The 26,228-nt window shown below is 36.6% G+C and overlaps 1 protein-coding gene across 3 annotated transcripts in view; it reads right to left on the bottom strand.

Moving 5' to 3' along the window:
• The window catches only part of CWF19L2 (CWF19 like cell cycle control factor 2), a 200,925-nt gene that overhangs the window by 5,088 nt on the left and 169,609 nt on the right, over positions 1-26,228 (bottom strand). For all 3 annotated transcript variants that reach the window (XM_033413428.2, XM_033413430.2, XM_033413429.2), the window contains exons 15-16: positions 21,444-21,599; positions 19,411-19,491 (exon numbers count right to left, since the gene is read on the bottom strand). In XM_033413428.2, the coding sequence (XP_033269319.2) occupies positions 19,411-19,491; positions 21,444-21,599 (237 nt within the window). The remainder of the gene's footprint in view (positions 1-19,410; positions 19,492-21,443; positions 21,600-26,228) is intronic.

Below are 26,228 nucleotides of genomic sequence, written 5' to 3'. Positions count from 1 at the left end.
AAAATAGTACAATACGTAAAATGCAGAGAAATGGGTTACTACTTTGTGCTTTTTAAAAATATTTCCACATTTTAAAATAAAATGTGAAAACATGTATGACACAGACAATTAGGAAAAAAATAAAGAGAAAGACAAGGCTCTAATCACAGCTCTGATACTTATAACTACGTAACTTCAGGCAAGTTATTTAACATCTGTGAGTCTCATGAGAAATATGAAGAGCTCAGAAGTCTGCTGTGAAGATCAAATAGAAAAATGTATATAAATGCTTGGCACAGAGAATATTATTCAAATATGACTTTCATTTCCATCTATTAATAGCACTTTGTGCAAATCTGATAGTCAAAGAAAAAGAAATGGAAGGCTCCGTTAAAATATATATATATATATATATATATATGTATATATTTTTAACATCTTTATTGGAGTATAATTGCTTTACAATGGTGTGTTAGTTTCTGCTTTATAACAAAATGAATCAGCTATACATATACATATATCCCCATATCTCTTCCCTCTTGCGTCTCCCTCCCTCCCACCCTCCTTACCCCACCCCTCTAGGTGGTCACAAAGCACAGAGCTGTTCTCCCTGTGCTATGCAGCTGCTTCCCACGAGCTATCAGTTTTACATTTGGTAGTGTATATGTGTTCATGCCACTCTCACACTTTGTCCCAGTTTACCCTTCCCTCTCCCTGTGTCCTCAAGTCCATTCTCTAGTAGGTCTGTGTCTTTATTCCCAATGCTGCACCTAGGTTCTTCATGATCATTTTTTTTTAATATTCCATACATATGTGTTAGCATACGGTATTTGTCTTTCTTTTTCTGACTTTCTTCACTCTGTATGACAGACTCAAGGTCCATCCACCTCACTACAAATAACTCAATTTCGTTTCTTTTTATGGCTGAGTAATATTCCATTGTATATATGTGCCAATTCTTCTTCTTTATCCATTCATCTGTTGATGGACACTTAGGTTGCTTCCATGTCCTGGTTACTGTAAATAGAGTTGCAATGAACATTGTGGTACATGACACTTTTTGAATTATGGTTTTCTCAGGGTATATACCAAGAAGTGGGATTGCTGGGTGGTATGGTATTTCTACTTTTAGTTTTTTAAGGAAGCACCATACTGTTCTCCATAGTGGCTGTATCAATTTACATTCCCACCAACAGTGCAAGAGGGTTCCCTTTTCTCCACACCCTCTCCAGCATTTACTGTTTGTAGATTTTTTGATGATGGCCATTCTGACAGGTGTGAGGTGATACCTCATTTTAGTTTTGATTTGCATTACTCTAATGATTAATGATGTTGAGCATTCTTTCATGTGTTTGTTGGCAATCTGTATATCTTCTTTGGAGAAATGTCTATTTAGGTCTTCTGCCCATGTTTGGATTGGGTTGTTTGTTTTTTGATATTGAGCTGCATGAGCTGCTTGTAAATTTTGGAGATTAATCCTTTGTCAGTTGCTTCATTTGCAAACATTTTCTCCCATTCTGAGAGCTGTCTTTTGGTCTTGTTTATGGTTTCCTTTGCTGTGCAAAAGTTTTGAGTTTCATTAGGTCCCATTTTTTAATTTTTGTTTTTATTTGCATTTCTTTAGGAGATGGGTCAAAAAGGATCTTGCTGTGACTTATGTCATAGAGTGTTCTGCCTATGTTTCCCTCTAAGAGTTTTATAGTGTCTGGCCTTACATTTAGGTCTTTAATCCATTTTGAGTTTATTTTTGTGAATGGTGTTAGGGAGTGTTCTAATTTCATTCTTTTACATGTAGCTGTCCAGTTTTCCCCGCACCACTTATTGAAGAGGCTGTCTTTTCTCCATTGTATATTCTTGCCTCCTTTATCAAAAATAAGGTGACCATAGGTGCATGGGTTTATCTTGGCTTTCTATCCTGTTCCATTGATCTATATTTCTGTTTTTGTTCCAGTACCATATTGTCTTGATTACTGTAGCTTTGTAGTATAGTCTGAAGTCAGGGAGTCTGATTCCTCCAGCTCCGTTTTTCTTTCTCAAGATTGCTTTGGCTATTTGGGGTCTTTTGTATTTCCATACAAATTGTGAAATTTTTTGTTCTAGTTCTGTGAAAAATGCCTTTGGTAGTTTGATAGAGATTGCATTGAATCTGCAGACTGCTTTGGGTACTTGAGTCATTTTCACAATGCTGATTTTCCAATCCAAGAACATGGTATATCTCTCCATCTGTTTGTATCACCTTTAATTTCTTTCATCAGTTTCATAGTTTTTTGCATACAGGTCTTTTGTCTCCTTAGGTAGGTTTATTCCTAGGTATTTTATTCTTTTTGTTGCAGTGGTAAATGGGAGTGTTTCCTTAATTTCTCTTTCAGATTTTTCATCATTAGTGTATAGGAATGCAAGGGATTTCTGTGCATTAATTTTGTATCCTGCTACTTTGCCAAATTCATTGATTAGCTCTAGTAGTTCTCTGGTAGCATCTTTAGGATTCTCTATGTATAGTATCATGTCATCTGCAAACAGTGACAGCTTTACTTCTTCTTTTCTGATTTGGATTTCTTTTTCTTTTCTGATTGCTGTGGCTAAAACTTCCAAAACAATGTTATATAATAGTGGTGAGAGTGGGCAATCTTGTCTTGTTCCTGATCTTAGTGGAAATGGTTTCAGTTTTTCACCATTGAGGACGATGTTGGCTGTGGGTTTGTCATATATGGCCTTTATTATCATTAAAATATTTTTGCTACCTGAAGTAGATCAACGTGTGAGACATGAATTTGAATGGCTAAAATCATGTTGTAGACTACCATCAATTAAAAAGCAGTACTTTGAGGAAGAGATAACTTCAGAAAGCAATTTATGATGACAGTGCCCATGCTTTTTGTTTGTATTACACTGTGTTTGGCAGAAAAAATGGCTTCCATGTTACGTTGTATGGCAAAAAGGACTTTGCAGATACAATTAAGTTAGGGGTCTTGAAATGGGGAGATTATCCTGGGTTATATAGCATATGATAGGAGGATCAGAGTCAGAGAAAGACTGGAAAATGCTATACTGGTTGACTCTGAACACAAAGGAAAGAACCACAAGCCATGGAATGCAGGTGGTTTCTAGAAACGAAAAAGGCAAGGGAATGGATTCTCCCTGAGAGCCTCCAAAGAAAGAAAAAAAAAAAAAAAAGTAGGCCTGCTAACACCTTGACTTAGCCCAGTAAAACCGAGTTCATATTTGTGACTTCCAGAACTATGAGATAACAAATGTGCTGTTTTTAAAGCACTAAGTTTGTGGTAATTTGTATATATCAATACATACCAAAGCTCAACAACATATGGCATAATTGCCAAGATGGCAAAATGAACACATTATTTCTAAACAAAGAACAGTTGCGTGCCACAAGAACTCTTCTCTCACTGCAGGCAGAAAAGGTACAACCTAATGTCTTGCCTGAAGAGTTGTGAGTCGGTAGGCATTGCAAAGGATTCAGTATAAAAGTATATATACATTTAGCACTTCCTTTTCCTGCCTTGACCAGCCAGAGTGATAGAAGTTGGAACATTGGCACCACCCATGAAGAGTACTGACAGAATTACAGCAAAAAATTTTACTGATGATAGGAAAACAGTAGTATTTGAGCTTTCCCCTTTTAATATTCCAGATTTTAATCCTGACTTCGTATAATTGTCCTCATATTTGATGGTCTTAGGGTAAACCCAAATTTTCCTTGAGGTGGACTTTGCTTAGCTTTGAAGCTCAAACCCAAGACGTCTTAGATGTTTTTCAACTGCTACAGTTAACACAAAATTACAGTTAAAAATCATATTAAAAAGTAGAGGGGGAGAATTGGGAAGATGGCGGGGGGAATCGGGAAGATGGCGGAAGAGTAAGACACGGAGATCACCTTCCTCCCCACAGATACACCAGAAATACATCTACACGAGGAACAACTCCTACAGAACACCTACTGAACGCTGGCAGAAGACCTCAGACTTCCCAAAAGACAAGAAACTCTCCACGTACCTGGGTAGGGCAAAACAAAAAAGAATAAACAGAGACAAAAGGATAGGGACGGGACCTGCACCAGTAGGAGGGAGCTGTGAAGGAAGAACAGTTTCCACACACTAGGAAGCCCCTTCGCGGGCAGAGACTGCGGGTGGTGGAGGGGGAAAGCTTCGGGGCGGAAACACCGGAAGAGAGCACATCAACAGGGGTGCGGAGGGCAAAGCGGAGAGATTCCCGCACAGAGGATTGGTGCCGACCAGCACTCACCAGCCCGAGAGGTTTGTCTGCTCACCCGCTGGGGCGGGCACGGCTGGCAGCTGATGCTTGGGCTTCGGTAGGAGTGCAGGGAGAGGACTGGGGTTGGCGGCATGAACACAGCCTGCAGGGCGTCACTGCACCACGGCTAGCCGGGAGGGAGTCCGGGGAAAACTGTGGACCTGCCGAAGAGGCAAGAGACTTTTTCTTGCCTCTTTATTTCCTGGTGCACGAGGAGAGGGGATTAAGAGTGCTGCTTAAAGGAGCTCTAGAGACGGGCGTGAGCCGCGGCTAACAGGGCGGACCACAGAGACGGGCATGAGACGCTAAGGCGGCTGCTGCCACCAACAAGAAGCCTGTGTGCGAGCACAGGTCACTATCCACACCTCCCTTCATGGGAGCCTGTGCAGCCCGCCACTGCCAGGGTCCTGGGATCCAGGGAAAACTTCCCGAGGAGAACGCATGGCAAGCCTCAGGCTGGTGCAACGTCCTGCCGGTCTTTGCCGCCGCAGGCTCGCCCCGCATTTGCACCCCTCCCTCTCCCCCGCCTGAGAGAACCTGAGTCCCTGAAGCAGCTGCTCCTTTAACCCCGTCCTGTCTGAGCGAAGAACAGACGCCCTCCGGTGACCTACACACAGAGGCAGGGCCAAATCCAAAGCTGAGCCCCGGGAGCTGTGCGAACAAAGAAGAGAAAGGGAAGTCTCTCCCAGCAGCCTCAGAAGCAGCGGATTAAAGCTCCACAATCAACTTGATGTACACTGCATCTGTGGAATACCTGAATAGACAACTAATCATCCCAAATTGAGGAGGTGGACTTTGATAGCAAGATTTATTATTTTTTCCCCTTTACCTCTTTGTGTGTGTATGTGTATGCTTCTGTGTGAGATTTTGTCTGTATAGCTTTGCTTTCACCATTTGTCCTAGGTTTCTATCCATCCGTTTTTTTATTCAGAGCCGTGTGCATGAAAGGCTCTTGGTGCTGCAGCCAGGAGTCAGTGCTGCACCTCTGAGGTGGGAGAGCCAACTTCAGAACACTGGTCCACAAGTGACCTCCCAGCTCCAAATAATATCAAACGGTGAAAATCTCCCAGAGATCTCCATCTCAACACCAACACCCAGCTTCACTCAATGACCAGCAAGCTACAGTGCTGGACACCCTATGCCAAACAACTAGCAAGACAGGAACACAAGCCCACCCATTAGCAGAGAGGCTGCCTAAAATCATAATAAGGCCACAGACACCCCCAAACACACCACCAGACGTGGACCTGCCCACCAGAAAGACAAGATCCAGCCTTATCCACCAGAACACAGACACTAGGCCCCTCCACCAGGAAGCCTACACAACCCACTGAACCAACTTTAGCCAATGGGGACAGACACCAAAAACAACGGGAACTACGAACCTGCAGCCTGCAAAAAGGAGACACCAAACACAGTAAGATAAGCAAAAGGAGAAGACAGAAAAACACACAGCAGATGAAGGAGCAAGGTAAAAACCCACCAGACCTAACAAATGAAGAGGAAATAGCCAGTCTACCTGACAAATAATTCAGAATAATGATAGTAAGGATGATCCAAAATCTTGGAAATAGAATGGACAAAATGCAAGAATAAGTTAACAAGGACCTAGAAGAACTAAAGATGAAACTAACAACGATGAACAACACAATAAATGGAATTAAAAATACTCTAGATGGGATCAATAGCAGCATAACTGAGGCAGAAGAACGGATAAGTGACCGGGAAGGTAAAATAGTGGAAATAACTACTGCAGAGCAGAATAAAGAAAAAAGAATGAAAAGAACTGAGGACTATCTCAGAGACCTCTGGGACAACATTAAATGCACCAACATTCGAATTATAGGGGTTCCAGAAGAAGAAGAGAAAAAGAAAGGGACTGAGAAAATATTTGAAGAGATTATAGTTGAAAACTTCTCTAATATGGGAAAGGAAATATTTAGTCAAGTCCAGGAAGCACAGAGAGTCCCATACAGGATAAATCCAAGGAAAAACACGCCAAGACACATATTAATCAAACTGTCAAAAATTAGATACAAAGAAAACATATTAAAAGCAGCAAGGGAAAAACAACAAATAACACACAAGGGAATCCACATAAGGTTAACAGCTGATTTTTCAGCAGAAACTCTGAAAGCCAGAAGGGACTGGCAGGACATATTTAAAGTGATGAAGGAGAAAAACCTACAACCAAGATTACCCTACCCAGCAAGGATCTCATTCAGATATGATGGAGAAATTAAAACCTTTACAGACAAGCAAAAGCTGAGAGAGTTCAGCACCATCAAACCAGCTTTACAACAAATGTTAAAGGATCTTCTCTAGGGAAGAAACACAAGAGAAGAAAAGACTTACAATAACAAACCCAAAACAATTAAGAAAATGGGAATAGGAACAGGCATATCCATAATTACCTTAAGTGTAAATAGATTAAATGCTCCCACCAAAAAACACAGATTGGCTGAATGGATACCAAAACAAGACCCATATATATGCTGTCTACAAGAGACCCACTTCAGACCTAGAGACACATACAGACTGAAAGTGAGGGGATGGAAAAAGATATTCCAAGCAAATGGAAACCAAAAGTAACCTGGAGTAGCAATTCTCATATCAGACAAAATAGACGTTAAAATAAAGACTACTACAAGAGACAAAGAAGGTCACTACATAATGATAAAGGGATCGATCCAAGAAGAAGATGTAACAATTGTAAATATTTATACACCCAACATAAGAGCACCTCAATACATAAGGCAAATACTAACAGCCATAAAAGGGGAAATTGACAGTAACACATTCATAGTAGGGGACTTTAACACCCCACTTTCACCAATGGACAGATCATCCAAAATGAAAATGAATAAGGAAACACAAGCTTTAAATGATACATTAAACAAGATGGACCTAATTGATATTTATAGGACATTCCATCCAAAAACAACAGAAAACACATTTTTCTCAAGTGGAACATTCTCCAGGATACATCATATCTTGGGTCACAAGTCAAGCCTTGGTAAATTTAAGAAAATTGAAATTGTTTCAAGTATCTTTTCCGACCGCAATGCTATGAGGCTAGATATCAATTACAGGAAAAATCTGTAAAAAATACAAACACGTGGAGGCTAAACAATACACTACTTCATAACCAAGTGATCACTGAAGAAATCAAAGAGGAAATCAAAAAATACCTAGAAATAAATGACAATGGAGACACGACGACCCAAAACCTACGGGATGCAGCAAAAGCAGTTCTAAGAGGGAAGTTTATAGCAATACAATCCTACCTCAAGAAACAGGAAACATCTTGAATAAACAACCTAACCTTGCACGTAAAGCAGTTAGAGAAAGAAGAACAAAAAACCCCCAAAATTAGCAGAAGGAAAGAAATCATAAAGATCAAATCAGAAATAAATGAAAGAGAAATGAAGGAAACGACAGCAAAGATCAATAAAACTAAAAGGTGGATCTTTTAGAAGATAAACAAAATTGACAAACTATTAGCCAGACTCATCAAGGAAAAAAAGGAGAAGACAGAAATCAATAGAATTAGAAAAGAAAAAGGAGAACAACTGACACTACAGAAATACAAAAGATCATGAGAGATTACTACAAGCAACTCTATGCTAATAAAATGGACAACCTGGAAGAAATGGACAAATTCTTAGAAATGCACAATGTGCGAAGACTGAATCAGGAAGAAATAGAAAATATGAACAGACTAATCACAAGCACTGAAATTGAAACTGTGATTAAAAACCTTCCAACAAACAAAATCCCAGGACCAGATGGCTTCGCAGGCGAATTCTATCAAACATTTAGAGAAGAGCTAACACCTACCCTTCTCAAACTCTTGCAAAATATAGCAGAGGGAGGAACACTCCCAAACTCATTCTACAAGGCACCACCACCCTGATACCAAAACCAGACAAGGATGTCACAAAGAAAGAAAACTACAGGCCAATATCACTGATGAACATAGATGCAAAAATCCTCAACAAAATACTAGCAAACAATCCAACAGCACATTAAAAGGATCATACACCATGATCAAGTGGGGTTTATTCCACGAATGCAAGGATTCTTCAATATACACAAATCAATCAACATGATACACCATATTAACAAATTGAAGGAGAAAAACCATATCATCATCTAAACAGATGCAGAGAAAGCTTTTGACAAAATTCAACACCCATTTATGATAAAAATCCTGCAAAAAGTAGGCATAGAGGGAACTTACCTCAACGTAATAAAGGCCATATTAGACAAACCCACAGTCAACATCATCCTCAATGGTGAAAAACTGAAAGCATTTCCACTAAGATCAGGAACAAGACAAGGTTGTCCACTCTCACCACTCTTATTCAACATAGCTTTGGAAGTTTTAGGCACAGGAATCGGAGAAGAAAAGGAAATAAAAGGAATCCAAATCGGAAAAGCAGAAGTAAAGCTGTCACTGTTTGCAGATGACATGATACTATACATAGAGAATCCTAAAGATGCTACCAGAAAACTACTAGAGCTAATCAATGAATTTGGTAAAGTAGCAGGATACAAAATTAATGCAAAGAAATCTCTTGCATTCCTATACACTAATGATGAAAAATCTGAAAGTGAAATCAAGAAAACATTCCCATTTACCACTGCAACAAAAAGAATAAAACATCTAGGAATAAACCTACCTAAGGAGACAAAAGACCTGTATGCAGATAATTATAAGACACTGATGAAAGAAATTAAAGATGATACAAATAGATGGAGAGATATACCATGTTCTTGGATTGGAAGAATCAACATTGTGAAAGTGACTCTACTACCCAAAGCAACTTACAGATTCAATACAATTCCTATCAAACTACCACTGGCATTTTTCACAGAACTAGAACAAAATGTTCACAATTTGTATGGAAACACAAAAGACCCTGAATAGCCAAGGCAATGCTGAGAACGAAAAATGGAGCTGGAGGAATAAGGCTCCCTAACTTCAGACTATACTACAAAGCTACAGTAATTAAGACAGTATGGTACTGGAACAAAAACAAAAATATAGATCAATGGAACCGGATAGAAAGCCCAGAGATAAACCCACACACATATGTTCACCTTATCTTTGATAAAGGAGGCAAGAATGTACAGTGGAGAAAGGACAGTCTCTTCAGTAAGTGGTGCTGGGAAAACTGGACTGGGACATGTAAAAGTATGAGATTAGACCACTCCGTAACACCATACACAAAAATAAGCTCAAAGTGGATAAAGACCTAAATGTAAGGCCAGAAACTATCAAACTATTAGAGGAAAACATAGGCAGAACACTCTATGACATAAATCACAGCAAGATCCTTTTTGACCCACCTCCTAGAGAAATGGAAATAAAAACAAAAATAAACAAACAGGACCTAATGAAACTTCAAGGCTTTTGCACAGCAAAGGAAACCATAAACAAGACCAAAAGACAACCGTCAGAATGCGAGAAAATATTTGCAAATGAAGCAACTGACACAGGATTAATCTCCAAAATTTACAAGCAGCTCATGCAGCTCAATAACAAAAAAACAAACAACGCAATCCAAAAATGGGCAGACGACCTAAGTAGACATTTCTCCAAATAAGATACACAGACTGCCAACAAACAGATGAAAGAATGCTCATCATCGTTAATCATTAGAGAAGTGCAAATCAAAACTACAATGAGATATCATCTCACACCAGTCAGAATGGCCATCATCTAGAAAGAATAAAAAATCTAGAAAGAATAAATGCTGGAGAGGGTGTGGAGAAAAGGAAACACTCTTGCACTGCTGGTGGGAATGTGAATTGGTACAGCCAGTATGGATAACAGTATGGAGGTTCCTTAAAAAACTACAAATAGAACTACCATACGACCTAGCAATCCCACTACTGGGCATATACCCTGAGAAAATCATAATTCAAAAAGAGTCATGTACCAAAATGTTCACTGCAGCTCTATTTACAATAGCCAGGAGATGGAAACAATCTAAGTGTCCGTCATCGGATGAATGGATAAAGAAGATGTGGCACATATATACAATGGAATATTACTCAGCCATAAAAAGAAATGAAATTGAGCTATTTGTAATGAGGTGGATGGACCTAGAGTCTGTCATACAGAGTGAAGTAAGTCAGAAAGAGAAAGACAAATACTGTATGCTAACACATATATATGGAATTTAAGAAAAAAAAATGTCATGAAGAACCTAGGGGTAAGACAGGAATAAAGACACAGACCTACTAGTGAATGGACTTGAGGACATGGGGTGGGGGAAGGGTAAGCTGGGACAAAGTGAGAGAGTGGCATGGACATATATACACTACCAAACGTAAGGTAGATAGCTAGTGGGAAGCAGCTGCATAGCACAGGGAGATCAGCTCGGTGCTTTGTGATCACCTAGATGGGTGGGATAGGGAGCGTGGGAGGGAGGGAGATGCAAGAGGGAAGAGATATGGGAACATATGTATATACATAACTGATTCACTTTGTTATAAAGCAGAAACTAACACACCATTGTAAAGCAATTATACTCCAATAAAGATGTTAAAAAAAAAAAAAAAAGATAGCTGTTGGGAAGCAGCCGCATAGCATAGTTAGATCAGCCCGGTGCTTTGTGACCACCTGGATGGGTGAACTAGGGAGGGTGGGAGGGAGGGAGACAGAAGAGGGAGGAGATATGGGAACATATGTATATGTATAACTGATTCACTTCATTATAAAGCAGAAACTAACACATCATTGTAAAGCAATTATACTCCAATAAAGTGGTAAAAAAAAGAAAAAGTTGAGGAAGAATTCATGTGAAATCTCAATAAAATTGTCTTGTGAAAAAAGACCACTTTCTTGACAAGTTACTGAATATTATGCAACTCCTCTGCAATGAACATTCAGATCTGTTTTTTTTGTATATATCCATGAACTTCACACTACACTGCAAGGAAATAAAAAGACCCAGAGAAAGTAAACAAAATAGACATAAAAAGAGAAGCTTATACTCACAGAAATAAAAACATAAATCAACAGAGAATCAGAATGAATTACAAATATGTCAATCTCTACTAACAACCAAGAATCCACTATGGAAGAAAAAATCAGCACATCCCCAACACACACATAAAATACTTTATGTACCTACTAAGGACATAGAGTTTTTTAAAAGAAGGATAATGAGGTTTCTTCAGAATAAAAATAATGTTAAAATAAATCAAGATTGTTCACTTCATGCTCAGAAACATAATTATCATTTAAAAAAGACACTGGAAAGTTTGTTAACCTTGTAAAAAGTGACCTGCTTTGAAATTATTCTTATACTCAAGTTCTCTTCACAACTCCAACCACATAATTATCAAATCCTAAGCTAAGAGTGACCTCAAGAGGTCATCTGATTCATTCCCCAGCTACTCTCAAATAGTCTCAGATAAAACGCTATGTGGTGATTTAGAAAAGAAAACATTTCAAAGTTGAATATACAACAACCATTCCAAGAATTTGTATGTTTCTTACTGTCTCTATTGGTTATTTTAAAATATTAAAATCCTCCAGGTACTTATTTTAGGTATATATCCAGGTTTTAAAAAACAACCTTACAATAGGTACTAGATGGCTTACCAGCAAAAATACTGCATATATAGTGGTTATCATGGAGTTCACATATGTTGATGTATATCTATATCTATCGTTTTAAACTGATAGTCATTTAAGTTCAAACACATTCTAAAAGATCTATATTTTTTAATTTCCCCTTCATGCTTTCTATTTTTGATGTCATATTTTACATCTTTATGCCTATCCCTTACCTGTTCACTGATCCACTGCCTTTACTTGCCTTTAACAGTGAGGTTTTTCCCTTCCTGTATTTTCTTATTTCTTGTTTTGGTCCTTTCTTTTTCACTTGAAGAAGACCCCTTAACATTTTTTGTAAGGTCACTTTAGTACTGATGAACTCTTTAGTTTTTTCCTTTTAGCAATTTAAATATATCATGCCACTCCCTTTTGGCCTGCAAAGTTTCTGCTGAAAAACCAGCAGATAGCCTTATGGAAATTCCCTTGTCGTAACTGTTTTTTGTTGTTGACTTTAAAATTCTCTCTTTACCTTTATTTTTTCCCATTTTAGTTATTATATGTCTTGGTGTGGTTCTCTTTGGGTTCATCTTCTTTGGGACTCTCTGTGCTTCCTATACCTGGATATCTATTTCCTTCTTCAGGTTCAGGAAGTTTTCAGCCAAAATTTCATCAAATACATTTTCTATCCCTTTCTCTCTCTCTTCTCTTTCTGTGATCCCTACAATGCAAATTTAGAATGCCTGATGTTGTCCCAGAGGTCCCTTAAGCTAGGCTCATTTAAAAAATTTTTTTATTTTCCCTGTTCTGATTGGGTGATTTTCACTATATTCCAGGTTGCTTATGCATTCTTCTATATCACCTAATCTGTAGCTAATTCCTTCTAGTGTATTTTTCATTTCAGTTATTACATTCTTCAGCTCTGATTGGTACTTTTTTATATTTTCTAGTTCTTTGTTCAAATTCCCACTCTGTTCATTTATTTTTTCCCCCAACTTGAGTTAGCATTCTTATTACTATTGCTCTGAACTCCTTATCAGGTAAATTATTTATCTCTGTTTCAGTAGGGTTTTATTCATTTTTCTTTTCTTGTTTTTTCATTTGAAACATATTCCTTTGTCTGCATGACAGTAGGTGAAAGAGTTACCTATCCTGGTCTTGAAGATATGTCCTTGTGTGGGAGCATCCCAATGCAGTGTGTGTGTGCACAGTGGTTCCAGTGTGGGCTCAATATGAAGTAAGCCCAGGGTGCCCTGACAGCCACTGCCTTGGTGGGAGGTAGAGCCAGAGCCATGTTTGAGCTGGGGCTTCTCCTATGCTCAATGGCAGTCACTGCCCTACTGGGGGTGGGATCCAGGCTCAAGAGCTGAAGCAGGAGCCCTGAGGGACCTGCACTTCTCCCAGGTGTGATGGCAGTCTCTACCTTAATTGTGAGCATGGTCAGGGACTGAGGGCTTGGGGCTGCACTTTGAAGTGATTCCACTTTTTTCCTGATGCATGTACTTTGGTAAGAGGCTAGATCAGGGCTGGAGGAGTTGGAGCCACACAACTGAGCTGGTTCCACTCTTTCCCAAGTGTGTGCACCGACATGCACACAAGAAATGGCAGTCTCCACCCTGGGGCTGATTCCTCTCCCTCCCAAGTATGTTGCTCCCATCCTAATCAGAGGCAGGGCCAGGGTTCAACCAAGCCCTGTTCCCTCCAAGTGTGTGCACTCTTGTTGGCAATTGCAGCCTTGACCTTAGCAGGGAGCAACAGCAGAGCAGTAGGGGCTAGAGTAGGAGTCCAGTGCAAACCTGGGGGCACACTGGGGTGGTCTTGGCAAGCCAGCCAGAGCACCATGAAGATTTCAATCTGCTGCCTCCACCCTGGGACTGTGAGCAAGTCTGTGTGCAAGCTCCTCAAGAGCAGAGTTTCCATTTATTACAGCACTCAGGTAAGCCCCACTGGTTTTCTAACCCAGACAGGCTCATCTTCCTCTTGCTGGACCACAGGGATGGAATGCCTAATGTGTGGATTGAATGCTCCACTCCCCAAGGAAGATCCTGAACATGTGATTTTCTCTCCTCTCTAGGTCACTCTCTAGGGGTGTCAGTCCCAATTAGATCGCTTCTCCTCCCCTCCTATCAAACTCTGTGTGGTTCTTTCTTTACAGTCTAGGTTTCAGAAGAGCTGTTCTGCTAGTCTTTAGGTCACCTTTAGTGAGACTTGCTTTATATGTAGTTGTAGTCTTGATGTGTTTGTGAGGGGAGGTGGGTTCAGCAACATGCTACTCCACCATTTTGATTCCACCCCTCCCCTAAAATATTTTCAACTGCCATTAAAATCATGTTCTAAAAGAATCAATGGCATTGGAAATTATGATATGAGAAGTGGAAAACTTAGGCACAAAAGATGTATGTACATTAGATACCTTTTTCTATAAGATCATGAATTAGACATTTGTGGGGGCGTTGTTTTGTTTTTTAATATATTGTCTGTCCCAATTCACCAGCAAGGGAAAAGAAAAAGACCACAGGCAAATTGTAAAATTATTTGTCTAGTTCTGTGAAAAATGCCATTGGTATTTTGATAGGGATTGCACTGAATCTATAGATTGCCTTGGGTGGTAGGGTCATTTTAACAAAATTGATTCTCCCAGTCCAAGAACACGGTATATCTTTCCATCTTTTTGTTTTATCTTCAATTTCTTGCATCAGTGCCTTATAGCTTTCAGAGTACAGCTCTTTTGCCATCTTAGTTAGATTTATTCCTAGGTATTTTATTCTTTTTGATGTGATGGTAAATGGGATTGTTTCCATAATTTCTCTTTCTGATAGTTCATCGTTAGTTTATAGAGATGCAACAGATTTCTGTACATTAATTTTGTATTCTGCAACTTTACTGAGTTCATTGATGAGATCTAGTAGTTTTCTGGTGGTGTGTTTAGGATTTTTCTATGTATAGTATCATGTCATCTGCAAACAGTGACAGTTTTACTTCTTCCTTTCCAATTTGAATTCTTTTAATTTCTTTTTCTTCTCTGACTGTTATGGCTTGGATTTCCAAAACTATGTTGAATAAAAGTGGTGACTTTGGACATTCTTGTCTTATTCCTGACCTTAGAGGAAATGCTTTCAGCTTTTCCCCATTGAGTATGATGTCAGCTGTGGGTTTGCCATATACAGCCATTATTATGTTGAGGTATGTTCCCTGTATGCCAGCTTTCTGGAAAGTTTTTATCATAAATGGATGTTGGATTTTATCAAAAGCTTTTTCTGCATCATATGGTTTTTATTCTTCATTTGTTAATGTGGTATGTCACAGTGATTTGTGAATACTGAAAAATCCTTGCATCCCTGGGTTAAATCTCACGTGATCATGGTGAATGATCTTTTTAATGTATTGTTGGATTCATTTTGATAGTATTTGTTGAGAATTTTTGCATCTATGTTCATCAGTGATAATGACCTGTAAGTTTCTTTTTTGTGATATCTTTGGTTTTGGTATCAGGGTGATGTTGGCTTCATAGAATCAGTTTGGAAGCATTCCTTCCTCTGTAATTTTTTGGAATAGTTTCAGAAGGATAAATGGTAGAATTCACCTGTGAAGCCATCTGGTTCTAGACTTTTGTTTGTTGGGAATTTTTAAATTACTGACTCAATTTCATTACTGGTAATTGGTCTGTTCATCTTTTCTATTTTTTCTTAGTTCAGTCTTGGGAGATTGTACCTTTGAAACACTCTGAATAGCCAAAACAATCTTGAGAAAGAAAAACAAACCTGGAGGAATCATGCTCCCTGACTTCAGATTATACTACAAAGCTACAGTCATTAAAACAGTATGATACTGGCATAAAAACAGACATATAGATCAAAGGAACAGAATAGACAGCCCAGAAATAAACCCACATACTTAATGGTAAATTAATCTATGACAAAGGGGGCAAGAATATACAATGAAGAAAAGACAGTCTTTTCAATAAGTAGTGCTGGAAAAACTGGATAGCTACATGTAAAAGAATGAAATTAGAACATTCTCTAATACCATACAAAAATAAAACTCAAAATGGATTAAAACCTAAATTTAAGACTGGATACTATAAAACTCCTACAGGAAAATACATACACTGACTGACATGAATCACAGGAATATTTTTTTGGATCAGTCTCCTAGAGTAAATGAAATAAAAGCAAAAATAAACAAATAGGACCTAAGTAAATTTAACAGCTTTTGAACAGCAAAGAAAATCATCAACAAAATGAAAAGACAAACTCCTAAATGAGAGAAAATTTTTGCAAATGATATGACCAATAAGGGATTAATATCCAACATATATAAACAGCTCATACAACTCAGTATCAAGAAACCAAAAAACCCAATTAAAAAAAAGACAGAAGAACTGAATAGATATTTTTCCAAAGAGGAAATGAAGATGGCCAACAGGCATATGAAAAGATGCTCAACATCGCTAATCATCAGGGAAATGCAAATCAAAACCTAAACCACAATGAAATGTCACCTCACACCTTCAGAGCAGCTATCATTAAAAAGAAAACAAATAACAAATGCTGGCAAGGATGTGAAGAAAAGGGAACCCTCCTACACTGTTGGTGGGAAAGTAAAATGGTGCAGCCACTGAGGAAAACAGTATGGAGGTTTCTCAGAAAACTACAAATAGAACTACCATATGACCCAGCAATTCCTCTCTTGAGTATATATATCAGAAAAAACCCCAAAACACTCATTTGAAAAGATATATGCACCCCAATGTTCATAGCAGCATTATTTACAATAGCCAAGATATGGAAGCAACCTAAGTGTCCATTAACAGATGAATGGATAAAGAAGATGTGGTGTATATATGTATATATGGAATACTACTCAGTCATAAAAAAGAACAATTTTTGCCATTTGCAGCAACATAGATGGACTTGGAAGGCATTATGCTAAGTGAAATAAGTCAGACAGAGAAAGAGAAAGACTATATGATATCACTTATATGTGGAATCTAAAGAATACAACAAACTAGTGAATAGAAGAAAAAAGAAGCAGACACACAGATACAGAGAACAAACTAGTGGTTACCAGTACCAATGGTGGGGGGCAATACAGGGGCGGGGAAGTTGGAGGTACAAACTACTAGTGTGAGATAGGCTGAAGGATGTTTTGTACAACACGGGGAATATAGCCAATATTTTGTAATAACTGTAAATGGAAAGTAACCTTTAAAAATTGTATTACCTTTTTTTTTAATTTTTAAAAAAGACAATAGGCAATGGTTTTACTTTTGAATTAAAACTACCTCCAATAATAAAATGAGATTTCAACCTTTGGCCTGGGATATAATAAATAAAATAGTGAATTCTATCAGTCACATGTATCAGGTCTGGCTTTCCAAAATAAAAAATGGGAGAGAAATATTCTAGTGACATCTGCTAGAGGAGGGGTCAGCAAAATTTTAAAAACTTAAAAAACAATTTTAAAAACCTATAATAAAATTGTAATTTAAATAAAATAATTTGGGCTTTGCAGATCATAAAATTTCTATTGCAACTCTCAACTCTATCCTTGTAGCATGAAAGCAGCCAAAAACAGTACCTCTGAAACTTAAAACCTTTGGCAGCAAAGGAAACCATAAACAAGATGAAAAGACGACCCTCAGAATGCATGAAAATATTTGCAAATGAAGCAATTCACAAAGGATTAATCCCAAAATGTATAAGCAACTCATGCAGCTCAATATCAAAAAAACAAAAAACCCAATCCAAAAATGGGCAAAAGACCTAGACATTTCTCCAAAGAAGATATACAGATTGCCAACAAACACATGAAAGAATGCTCAACATCACTAATCATTAGAGAAATGCAAATCAAAACTAAAATGAGGTATCATCTCACACCAGTCAGAAAGGTCATCATCAAAAAATCTACAAACAATAAACGCTGGAGAGGGTGTGGAGAAAAGGGAACCCTCTTGCACTGTTGGTGGGAATGTAAATTGATACAGCCACTATGGAGAACAGTATGGTGCTTCCTTAAAAAACTACAAATAGAACTACCATACGACCCAGCAATTCCACTACTGGGCATATACCCTGAGAGAGCCACAATTCAAAAAGAGTCATGTACCACAATGTTCATTGCAGCTCTATTTACAATAGTCAGGACATGGAAGCAACCTAAGTGTCCATCGACCGATGAATGGATAAAGAAGATGTGGCACATATATACAATGGAATATTACTCAGCCACAAAAAGAAACGAAATTGAGTTATTTGTAGTGAGGTGGATGGACCTAGAGTCTGTCCTACAGAGTGAAATAAGTCAGAAAGAGAAAAACAAATACCATATGCTAACACATATGTATGGAATCTAAAAAAAAAAAAGGTTATGAAGAACCTAGCAGCAGGACAGGAATATAGACGTAGAGAATGGACTTGAGGACACGGGGGCGGGGTGGGGGAGGGTAAGCTGGGAAGAAGTGAGAGAGTGGCATGGACTTACATATACTACCAAATGTAAAATAGATAGCTAGTGGGAAGCAGCCACATAGCACAGGGAGATCAGCTCAGTGGTTTGTGACCACCTAGACGGGTGGGATAGGGAGGTTGGGAGGGAGACACAGAGGGAAGAGATATGGGGATATATGTATATGTATAGTTGATTCACTTTGTTATAAAGCAGAAACTAACACACTATTGTAAAGCAATTATACTCCAATAAAGATGTTAAGAAAAAAAAAAGGGATTTAGCTGTATTACTATAAAACTTCATTTACACAAACAGGCAGCAGGCTGGATTTAGCACACAGAGTGCAGTTCCCAACTCCTGCACTAGAATATTAGCTACATAAAGCCTTTGTTTTGTTCCATTATGTATAAAAAGCATGTAGAACAGTGCCTGGTAAATAGCAGGCACTCAATAAACATTCATATAATACTCTTTGAAAAGAAAAAGGAATCCCCAGTTCTATTATATATCTATTCCATTTAATGTGTATTTCTAGAAAAGAGGGAGGTCATTACAGAAGTACTCAACCTAAGGGTAACTTGTATCTAAAATCTGATCTGCAAATCAAGATTAAACTATGAAGCATGGTTAGTAAAGTCTCTAAAAGAATAATGTACCCATCATCTAACTTAACTACTGTTTTAAAGGACCATAACAGTAAACCTTTGTTTAAGTAAAAAAAAAAAAAAAAAAAAAAAGAGAGAGAGAGTTCCATGTTCAAAATAGAGCCTTTAGGAAAATGTTTTTCTCATTATAATTTCAGTAACAAGAAGGCATCTCTCCTCACTTGTCCCAGAGCCTGAGAATCCCATTAAGAGCAACTTTCATGGCAGAGTCTTATGGTTATCATAAACAATCATAGGGACTACAGTGGCAGAGCACCAAAAGATCAGGAATAAACATTCAAATAAGCAATTAAAGAAATAAGGATTTGCTAGACCAGGTAGGATGAAAATAATTTCTTCTTTATTTATGGAATTATATTTCCTTCACCTTTGATCACTCAGCCAAATGGTCTCTTTCTCAAATAAGATATGGAAATTACAAAGATCCTAAATAGTAGGGTTATTTCTTATATTAAAAAAAATAATACTTACAGACTTTCTGATATCTTTTGAAGAGAGATCAATTAATTTCTTGTTCATAGACCATTCTTCATCAGTTTCCATTATGGCTTTCTAAGAAACAGCCATTTGTCAATTAAAAAATAATGCACAAGTAAATACAAAGAGTTTAAAAGTAAAGTAATATGGTGAATTAATTATAAGGTTTAATATACATGTTAGGTTATTAGTTTGAATGACTTTAATTTCTGTTATTTAAAATTGGAATGTCTTGATTTCATACAAGTCTTATCTTTAGCCAAAATAATACTATTTTACTCATTCTTAACTCTTGTACTAACTTTAGCTCACCTTTACATGACAAAAACAATCCTTAGTAAGACCAAGCAACTTAATATTGAACGGAATTTGTGAACATAAAGTTCACAAATTCCTTACTCCATTCATAGACATCTACTCAAATAAATTCATTTTGTTTTATTGTTCTTCTTCCATATATAAGAACAGTAATTTATGTGCTTTCTGGCAACCAAATACTTGACCTATTTCTGGCCATAGAAAAAAGGAGTAAAAATGCATGGGAAAAAATACATAGACATGGAATTATAAGACTTTCTAAGCTAATCAATATGACTAGTATTTATGGTAAAGAAATATTTAATAGAAAGAAAAGCCATGGTGATAATTATAAAATAATCTCATTTTTATACATCATTACTAATGAAGTAAATTTTAAAGGTGAAATTAACATTCAAATAAGCATAGTTTAAATACATCAGGTATACTGCTGCTCCCTATTTAAAAGACATGGATTGCTTGTGTTGACATTATAATGTAGCACATTCAATATAAAATTGAAGCTAAATCAAATAAGTACATCTTTAATGATCATATAAAAGATACAATATAAAAGAAAAGTAGCATACCATTCTGCTAAGAGATGACATTTCTGTCACCCACCATAAGCAACAGTAGCTGCTCTATGTTGTGCCCTATGTACTTCAATACCTATAGTCACAATCTCCTAGGGCTCACTGAGGAAGTACAAGAGGAAAAAAAAAATTGAAGAAAAGCATAATAATCTCTTTCTCAATTGATTCTGTTTAATACAGGACTGACATGGGTTTGGGAATTATCTGGATTGTTTTCCTATACTTTACTAGCATGACTTCAAAGCAAATAATCAGATGGTTTTTAAAAATTTCTATAGGAAAAGTTGATTTTCACCACCTCATCAACCTTAACAGGTTTAATAATCCTTTTTTAAAATAATTCTTTTTATTGGGATTTACAGTCCATATTAATTAAAATTTACCATCCTATATTGTCTAAATGTTGCATTTGCAAGTTTCTATACCACCTCATAAAACATTATCTTCTTCTTTAATTGTACACGTTACTATTTCATATATGGTTCTACATTTACAAATTTATAAATTATAAATTTATAAATTACACTGCACTCAGGCCAGTATCAAACAAACGCTATTTAGTTAAACCTGCTTGAACATTATAATGACACAATTGCTTAAGAACTCTAATCATTTATTACAATGTCCAAAGATGTATGTCAAGGTTAGATTTTAGTTTCTTTTTCAAAGAGCATGATGAGGTATTAAATACTAAAACTTGCAGCAATAACTTGTCTCTGCAATTGTAATTTTTTTTTTTTTTTTAGCAATTGTAATTTGTACTGTTTGCATGTAACTATGTTTGGCCCTTAGGAATTTAAATTATAAATTTCTAGAGTCATGACTACAATTTTGACTTGAAAGTATTTCAAGGTAGAACTTGATTTTTCATTTGAGAAATGAAAAATTAAAATTATAAATTACCATTTGATAGTATATTCATACTGATAAGTAAGCATGCTTTTTAAAGGTCAAAATCCCAAATTTCTTCTACAGAAATTTATATAGCAGAATTTTTGTGCTTTACTTCATTTCTTTATATGATATAAAATTTCATAAGTACATAGGAGAAAAAATATCAGAATAAAGATAACTATTCATAAAACCATAATACAGCAAAAAATAAGTATGCCTGTAAAGACTATCCATAAATACCTTAAAATAGATGGGAGCCATATCACCCACTTCCTTTGGGAGAGGAATGCATTCATAAACCATATGATACTGTTTCTTCATGCTCATATTCGTTTCTAAAAAGATACAGTCCAATCCTTTATCTTCAAACATCTTTACCAATGATTTTCTAAACATCTGAAGAGAGGAAATGGCTAGGTAAATAACACACTGAGAGGAGATTCAAAATATGAGAACAATAAAAAGTATAATAAATTCTTTTAAAATTAAAAAAAATAGTAAACAATGTTTGAACTCTACAATGTTACCTTATAGTTACTTTACTTTCTAAATCTACCACATAATTTCACATAGTTAAGCAATGTGTTTTTTATAACTGAAACGCACTCTGCTCAGTATTATGTATATATTGGAAACAGTGCCAGTAAACTAAAATAAGAAAAGGAAGAGATAAAAATCAAATTTAGGTGGTAAAATATATAGAACTGACAGTAAAATCATAGGAAAACATCCAAAAACCAAAAAAGGTACTCTGAGCAGGTAGGCATCCTTAAATTCAGTAACAGACATGCAGAATTCACTTCCAATTGTTTTTCTATCCTCAAAGTAACTTCATTTGCTGGTTCCCTTCATATGTCTTCTGATCCTTCACTTGCAAATTTTCACTCAGCATAATTCCCTAGAGATTCAACCAGGTTGTTGTTGAGACCCTGCCTAGTTACTGCCATGTGGAGATAGAAGTTCAGGTTTTCCATTCAAGCCTCTGTTGACACCCAAAAATAAGAAAGCCTACAAATTACTGCTGGGTAGGGGTTGGGAGTTCTGGGTTCCGACCAGGTCTCCTCTGATCACTTATTATTGATCACTCATCACTATTCTATTTTCCACTCATTTTATAAAATAAGAACAAGTAGGAAAAAAAATCGAATAATTATAATTTGAGGTAAAGTAAAAAGGTACCTAGTAAGCAACAGATACAGGATTCGCTCTACATTTCTAACCACAGCTATATATATAAGCTCAGCATTTTTTAAAATAAAAAAATAGTAAACAATGTTTAAACTCTACAATGTTACCTTATAGTTACTTTACTTTCTAAATCTACCACATAATTTCACATAGTTAAGCAACATATTTTTTTTAACTGAAACTCACTCTGCTCAGTATTATGTATATATTGGAAACAGTTCCAGTAAACTAAAAGAAGAAAAGGAAGAGATAAAATCACATTTAGGTGGTAAAATTTAGGTTTAACTGTTGGATGACTGTTCTAGAGTCTATCTGGATAATAGCGAAGAAGACAGACTTAAGATGTCATGGATTATAAATGAAAACTCAAAAGTACTAAATTAGTGATACAAGAATAGTTCAATATTATAAAATATATAAACATCATACTTATAGCCTCGAGGACACATACACACTTTTAAGTACTTCATATATATATATATATATATATATATATATATATATAATACTTTAATTTAAAAATATGAGTTTAATGGTATAATTTGAGGTTATCAACTCCATTAAAGCAGGATTTCCCCAAGTTCAATACAACAAATACAATATACATAGTTAAATAATATGCATTCTTTAAAATTTATATGAAAACTAAACAATGAAGAAAGTGTTTTAGTTCATTATCATAAGATACCAAAACTATTTTATGCTTCACAGAGATGTAGAGATCTCATGTTACAGGGGCGAAATAAAATTCCCGTATTACTAGTAGAAAACACTTCATCCTTCAGGTAATCACTATTTTCCACGTTTCTAAACTATGATTACTCACCTAATTGCAATTCCTCATTTAGTTAACACATCTGGACTTATATTCCTTACAATATATTTAAGTAATCTATACTAGAGTGTTACGATTCTTACACATTACAAACCACATTACAAAAAACTCAGATAAACACACGTAAAGGAATTTAAAATAAATATTAAAGTATTTTCATTAAACATACCAAAGCTATTTAGGGCTGATAATATAATATTAATACTATAATTTATTCAAATTTTCTAAATAGAACATGTCTAAAGATAGGATTATCCTAAGATAAATGTTATGCGATAGTACAGAACATACACATTTAATTCTACACCCTTCATGAAGTGACCCCTCAAAAATGACATTAAGATAATTTTCAAAACAGCATAAAGCTATTAGAACAAAGAAAATATGCTAAAAATCAGATCACCCCATATTATCTGACTTAAACACTAGAAAGCTGGTTCACAGTTGGGTGATATAGGAGGAGGCAGTTTAGCAGGGATGGTAAAGAAGAAACCCATGCTACACTGCAGAATCCTCAAAAGGCTCAGGAATTGGCAGCACCAAGGAATTATGGAACTAGAGGTGAAGTTGTAATGAAAAACAATGGCACAGATGAAAGTCTTTTGAAAAAAAATAACTAACACACCGGATCCCCTCCTCCACACCAGCAGAACACTATAGGATAAACTTCTGGAGAAGGCAAACAACAAAGTTGCTGGGCTAGGAAAACCAGACACAGTTGAGAGTATACAGTCTGAAAACAGGGGCATCATAAAAAATGTTACTTAGTGTTCTTAAATGTTTGACATTCTGCCACACCAGCCTTCTTTCCCAACTCAGCTCCCAGAACACTGGAAAGCAGACATAGATGCTCTAGGCAAGAGACTGAAAGAGTGTTTTCTGGAGAGTCTGACTAGCCCCAAGAAAAAGACCCAATGGTACTAACACTGGAAGTTTTCCACTGAAATGGCCCCACAGTGAAGCCCACTGTAGATAAGCATCAACGACCCCACCACCATACCGCTAATTTGAGATATTTAAAAAATGGACCTACAGTATCTGACTATAACGTATGTTCAAGTTCATTTGTCAAACTGATAAGAATAAACTTAAAGGGGAACAAGTTTCACTATATATTTAGTAAAACTAAAAATTTAGATATTATCATTAGAAATCTGTGATTATTCCCACATGCTCTGCTGAATATCTTTGTATATTCTACTAAATACAAGGTCTAAAATTAAATTTAAATGTTACTAGAGGATGGTGATAAAAATTACTTGAAGGAAGTGGTCCCTGAATTTGCAAACATAATTTTTTGCTAAGTCAAGTCATTTTTAACATATATTCTCTAAAAGAGGTGAATGACCATACCAGGGCATAATTAATTTGAGTTTTTGTACATATTTGAAAGTAAAAACAAAAATCAAAGAAAGTACATTTCTTTAAATAAGCTAGAATTCAGATATTTTCTTCATTCACTATCATAGAGTAATTTACACCTTCTAACAACTTCTTTCTATCACAAAAGAGAGCTATAATGCCATTATTTACATAAAACAATTTGGCTTCTCCCTCACTCAATTTTCTATAATGCATCTGGCTTACAAAATCTGCTAAACCATAATGTAACCTATACTAGTATATACCACACCTTTGGGCAGAATTAATGAGTGATTTTATCTCTGCATTTCTCACAACACCTGCATTATCATACATTCATGCACTCAGTATCTACTGAACTGAATAAATTTCTTCTTTATCCAACTCGGTGTTTTTCATCAAGTAACTTAATTTCTTCTTTTTTTTTTTGGCGGTACGCGGGCCTCTCACTGCCGTGGCCTCTCCCGCCGCGGAGCACAGGCTCCGGACGCGCAGGCCCAGCGGCCATGGCTCACGGGCCCAGCTGCCGCACGGCACGTGGGATCCTCCCGGACCGGGACACGAACCCGCGCCCCCCGCATCGGCAGGCGGACTCCCAACCACTGCGCCACCAGGGAAGCCCAAGTAACTTAATTTCTTACAAAAACATATAACATACATACTAGATTCCTGTATAACTTAAAATCTTTTTGGCCTTTATTTTTGCTCTAAGTTAAATCAGTTTTGCATGTATACATTTTTAGAAAGCATTCCAGAAAAGTCCCCAAATAATTCTCAAAACCAAATCTGCCACACTTTCCACTTTAAATTATTTACTGCACTGGAATCCACTATTAGAAAAAGAAAAATTTTTTTCACATCAAATACACTTATCCACACTTTTACCCTTGCTGGGCCACAGATGCATTAAAACAGTTTGCCCTTTAACTTTCACAGCATAAACTAAAAGATTTCAGGGAGTTAAAAGACGGAATTTCATGAAATACAGTCAAAATATCTCCTCTCTTGGTATCTTTATCAGCATGATACAAAGACTAGTATTAGTCTCTTTAGAAGTCTTAAAATTTTCGTGTTTTCTAACTAGGGGTTCCTATAACCCCTATTCACCCTATTCACTTGTCAGTCATTAGAAAAACAGGACCTGCCTCCCTTCCTTCCTTCCTTCTCTCTCTCTCTCTCTCTCTTTTTCTCCCTTCCTTCCTTCCTTCCTCCCTCCCTCCCTCCCTTTCTCTCTCTCTCTCTCTATTTTGGTCATTATAAGGTCTTGCAATTCAGCAGCAATTTCACCCACGTTGTGCCTTTCAATTTCTTGAAGAATCAGACACAGACACAGACATTCATTCACACACACACACACACACAATCCCTGAATCCAAAAGGCTCTAAGGGAAAAGTATGGAAATTAAAGCTGGTAACAACATCATGACAAAACATAGCAGCAGAAAAGGTCAATGCCATTATAGGAAAATATGACAATTGCTAAATGTAAACCACTAAGTTCCAAAAATTATTTTTTATTATCTGAAAACATCTTTCCTTTGGCTGTAATTTATTAGCTTACTGTGGTAAGAATGATTATTTCATGTTCCACGAAAGCAAATATTAGAAATCTTACATTGATTTCTTTTAAAGTAAAAATA

The sequence above is a fragment of the Orcinus orca genome, chromosome 8 (genome assembly GCF_937001465.1).
Source record: "Orcinus orca chromosome 8, mOrcOrc1.1, whole genome shotgun sequence".
NCBI lineage: Eukaryota > Metazoa > Chordata > Mammalia > Artiodactyla > Delphinidae > Orcinus > Orcinus orca.
The sequence above is the reverse complement of the archived record's forward strand: the minus strand, read 5'-3'. Positions and strand labels throughout refer to the sequence as shown.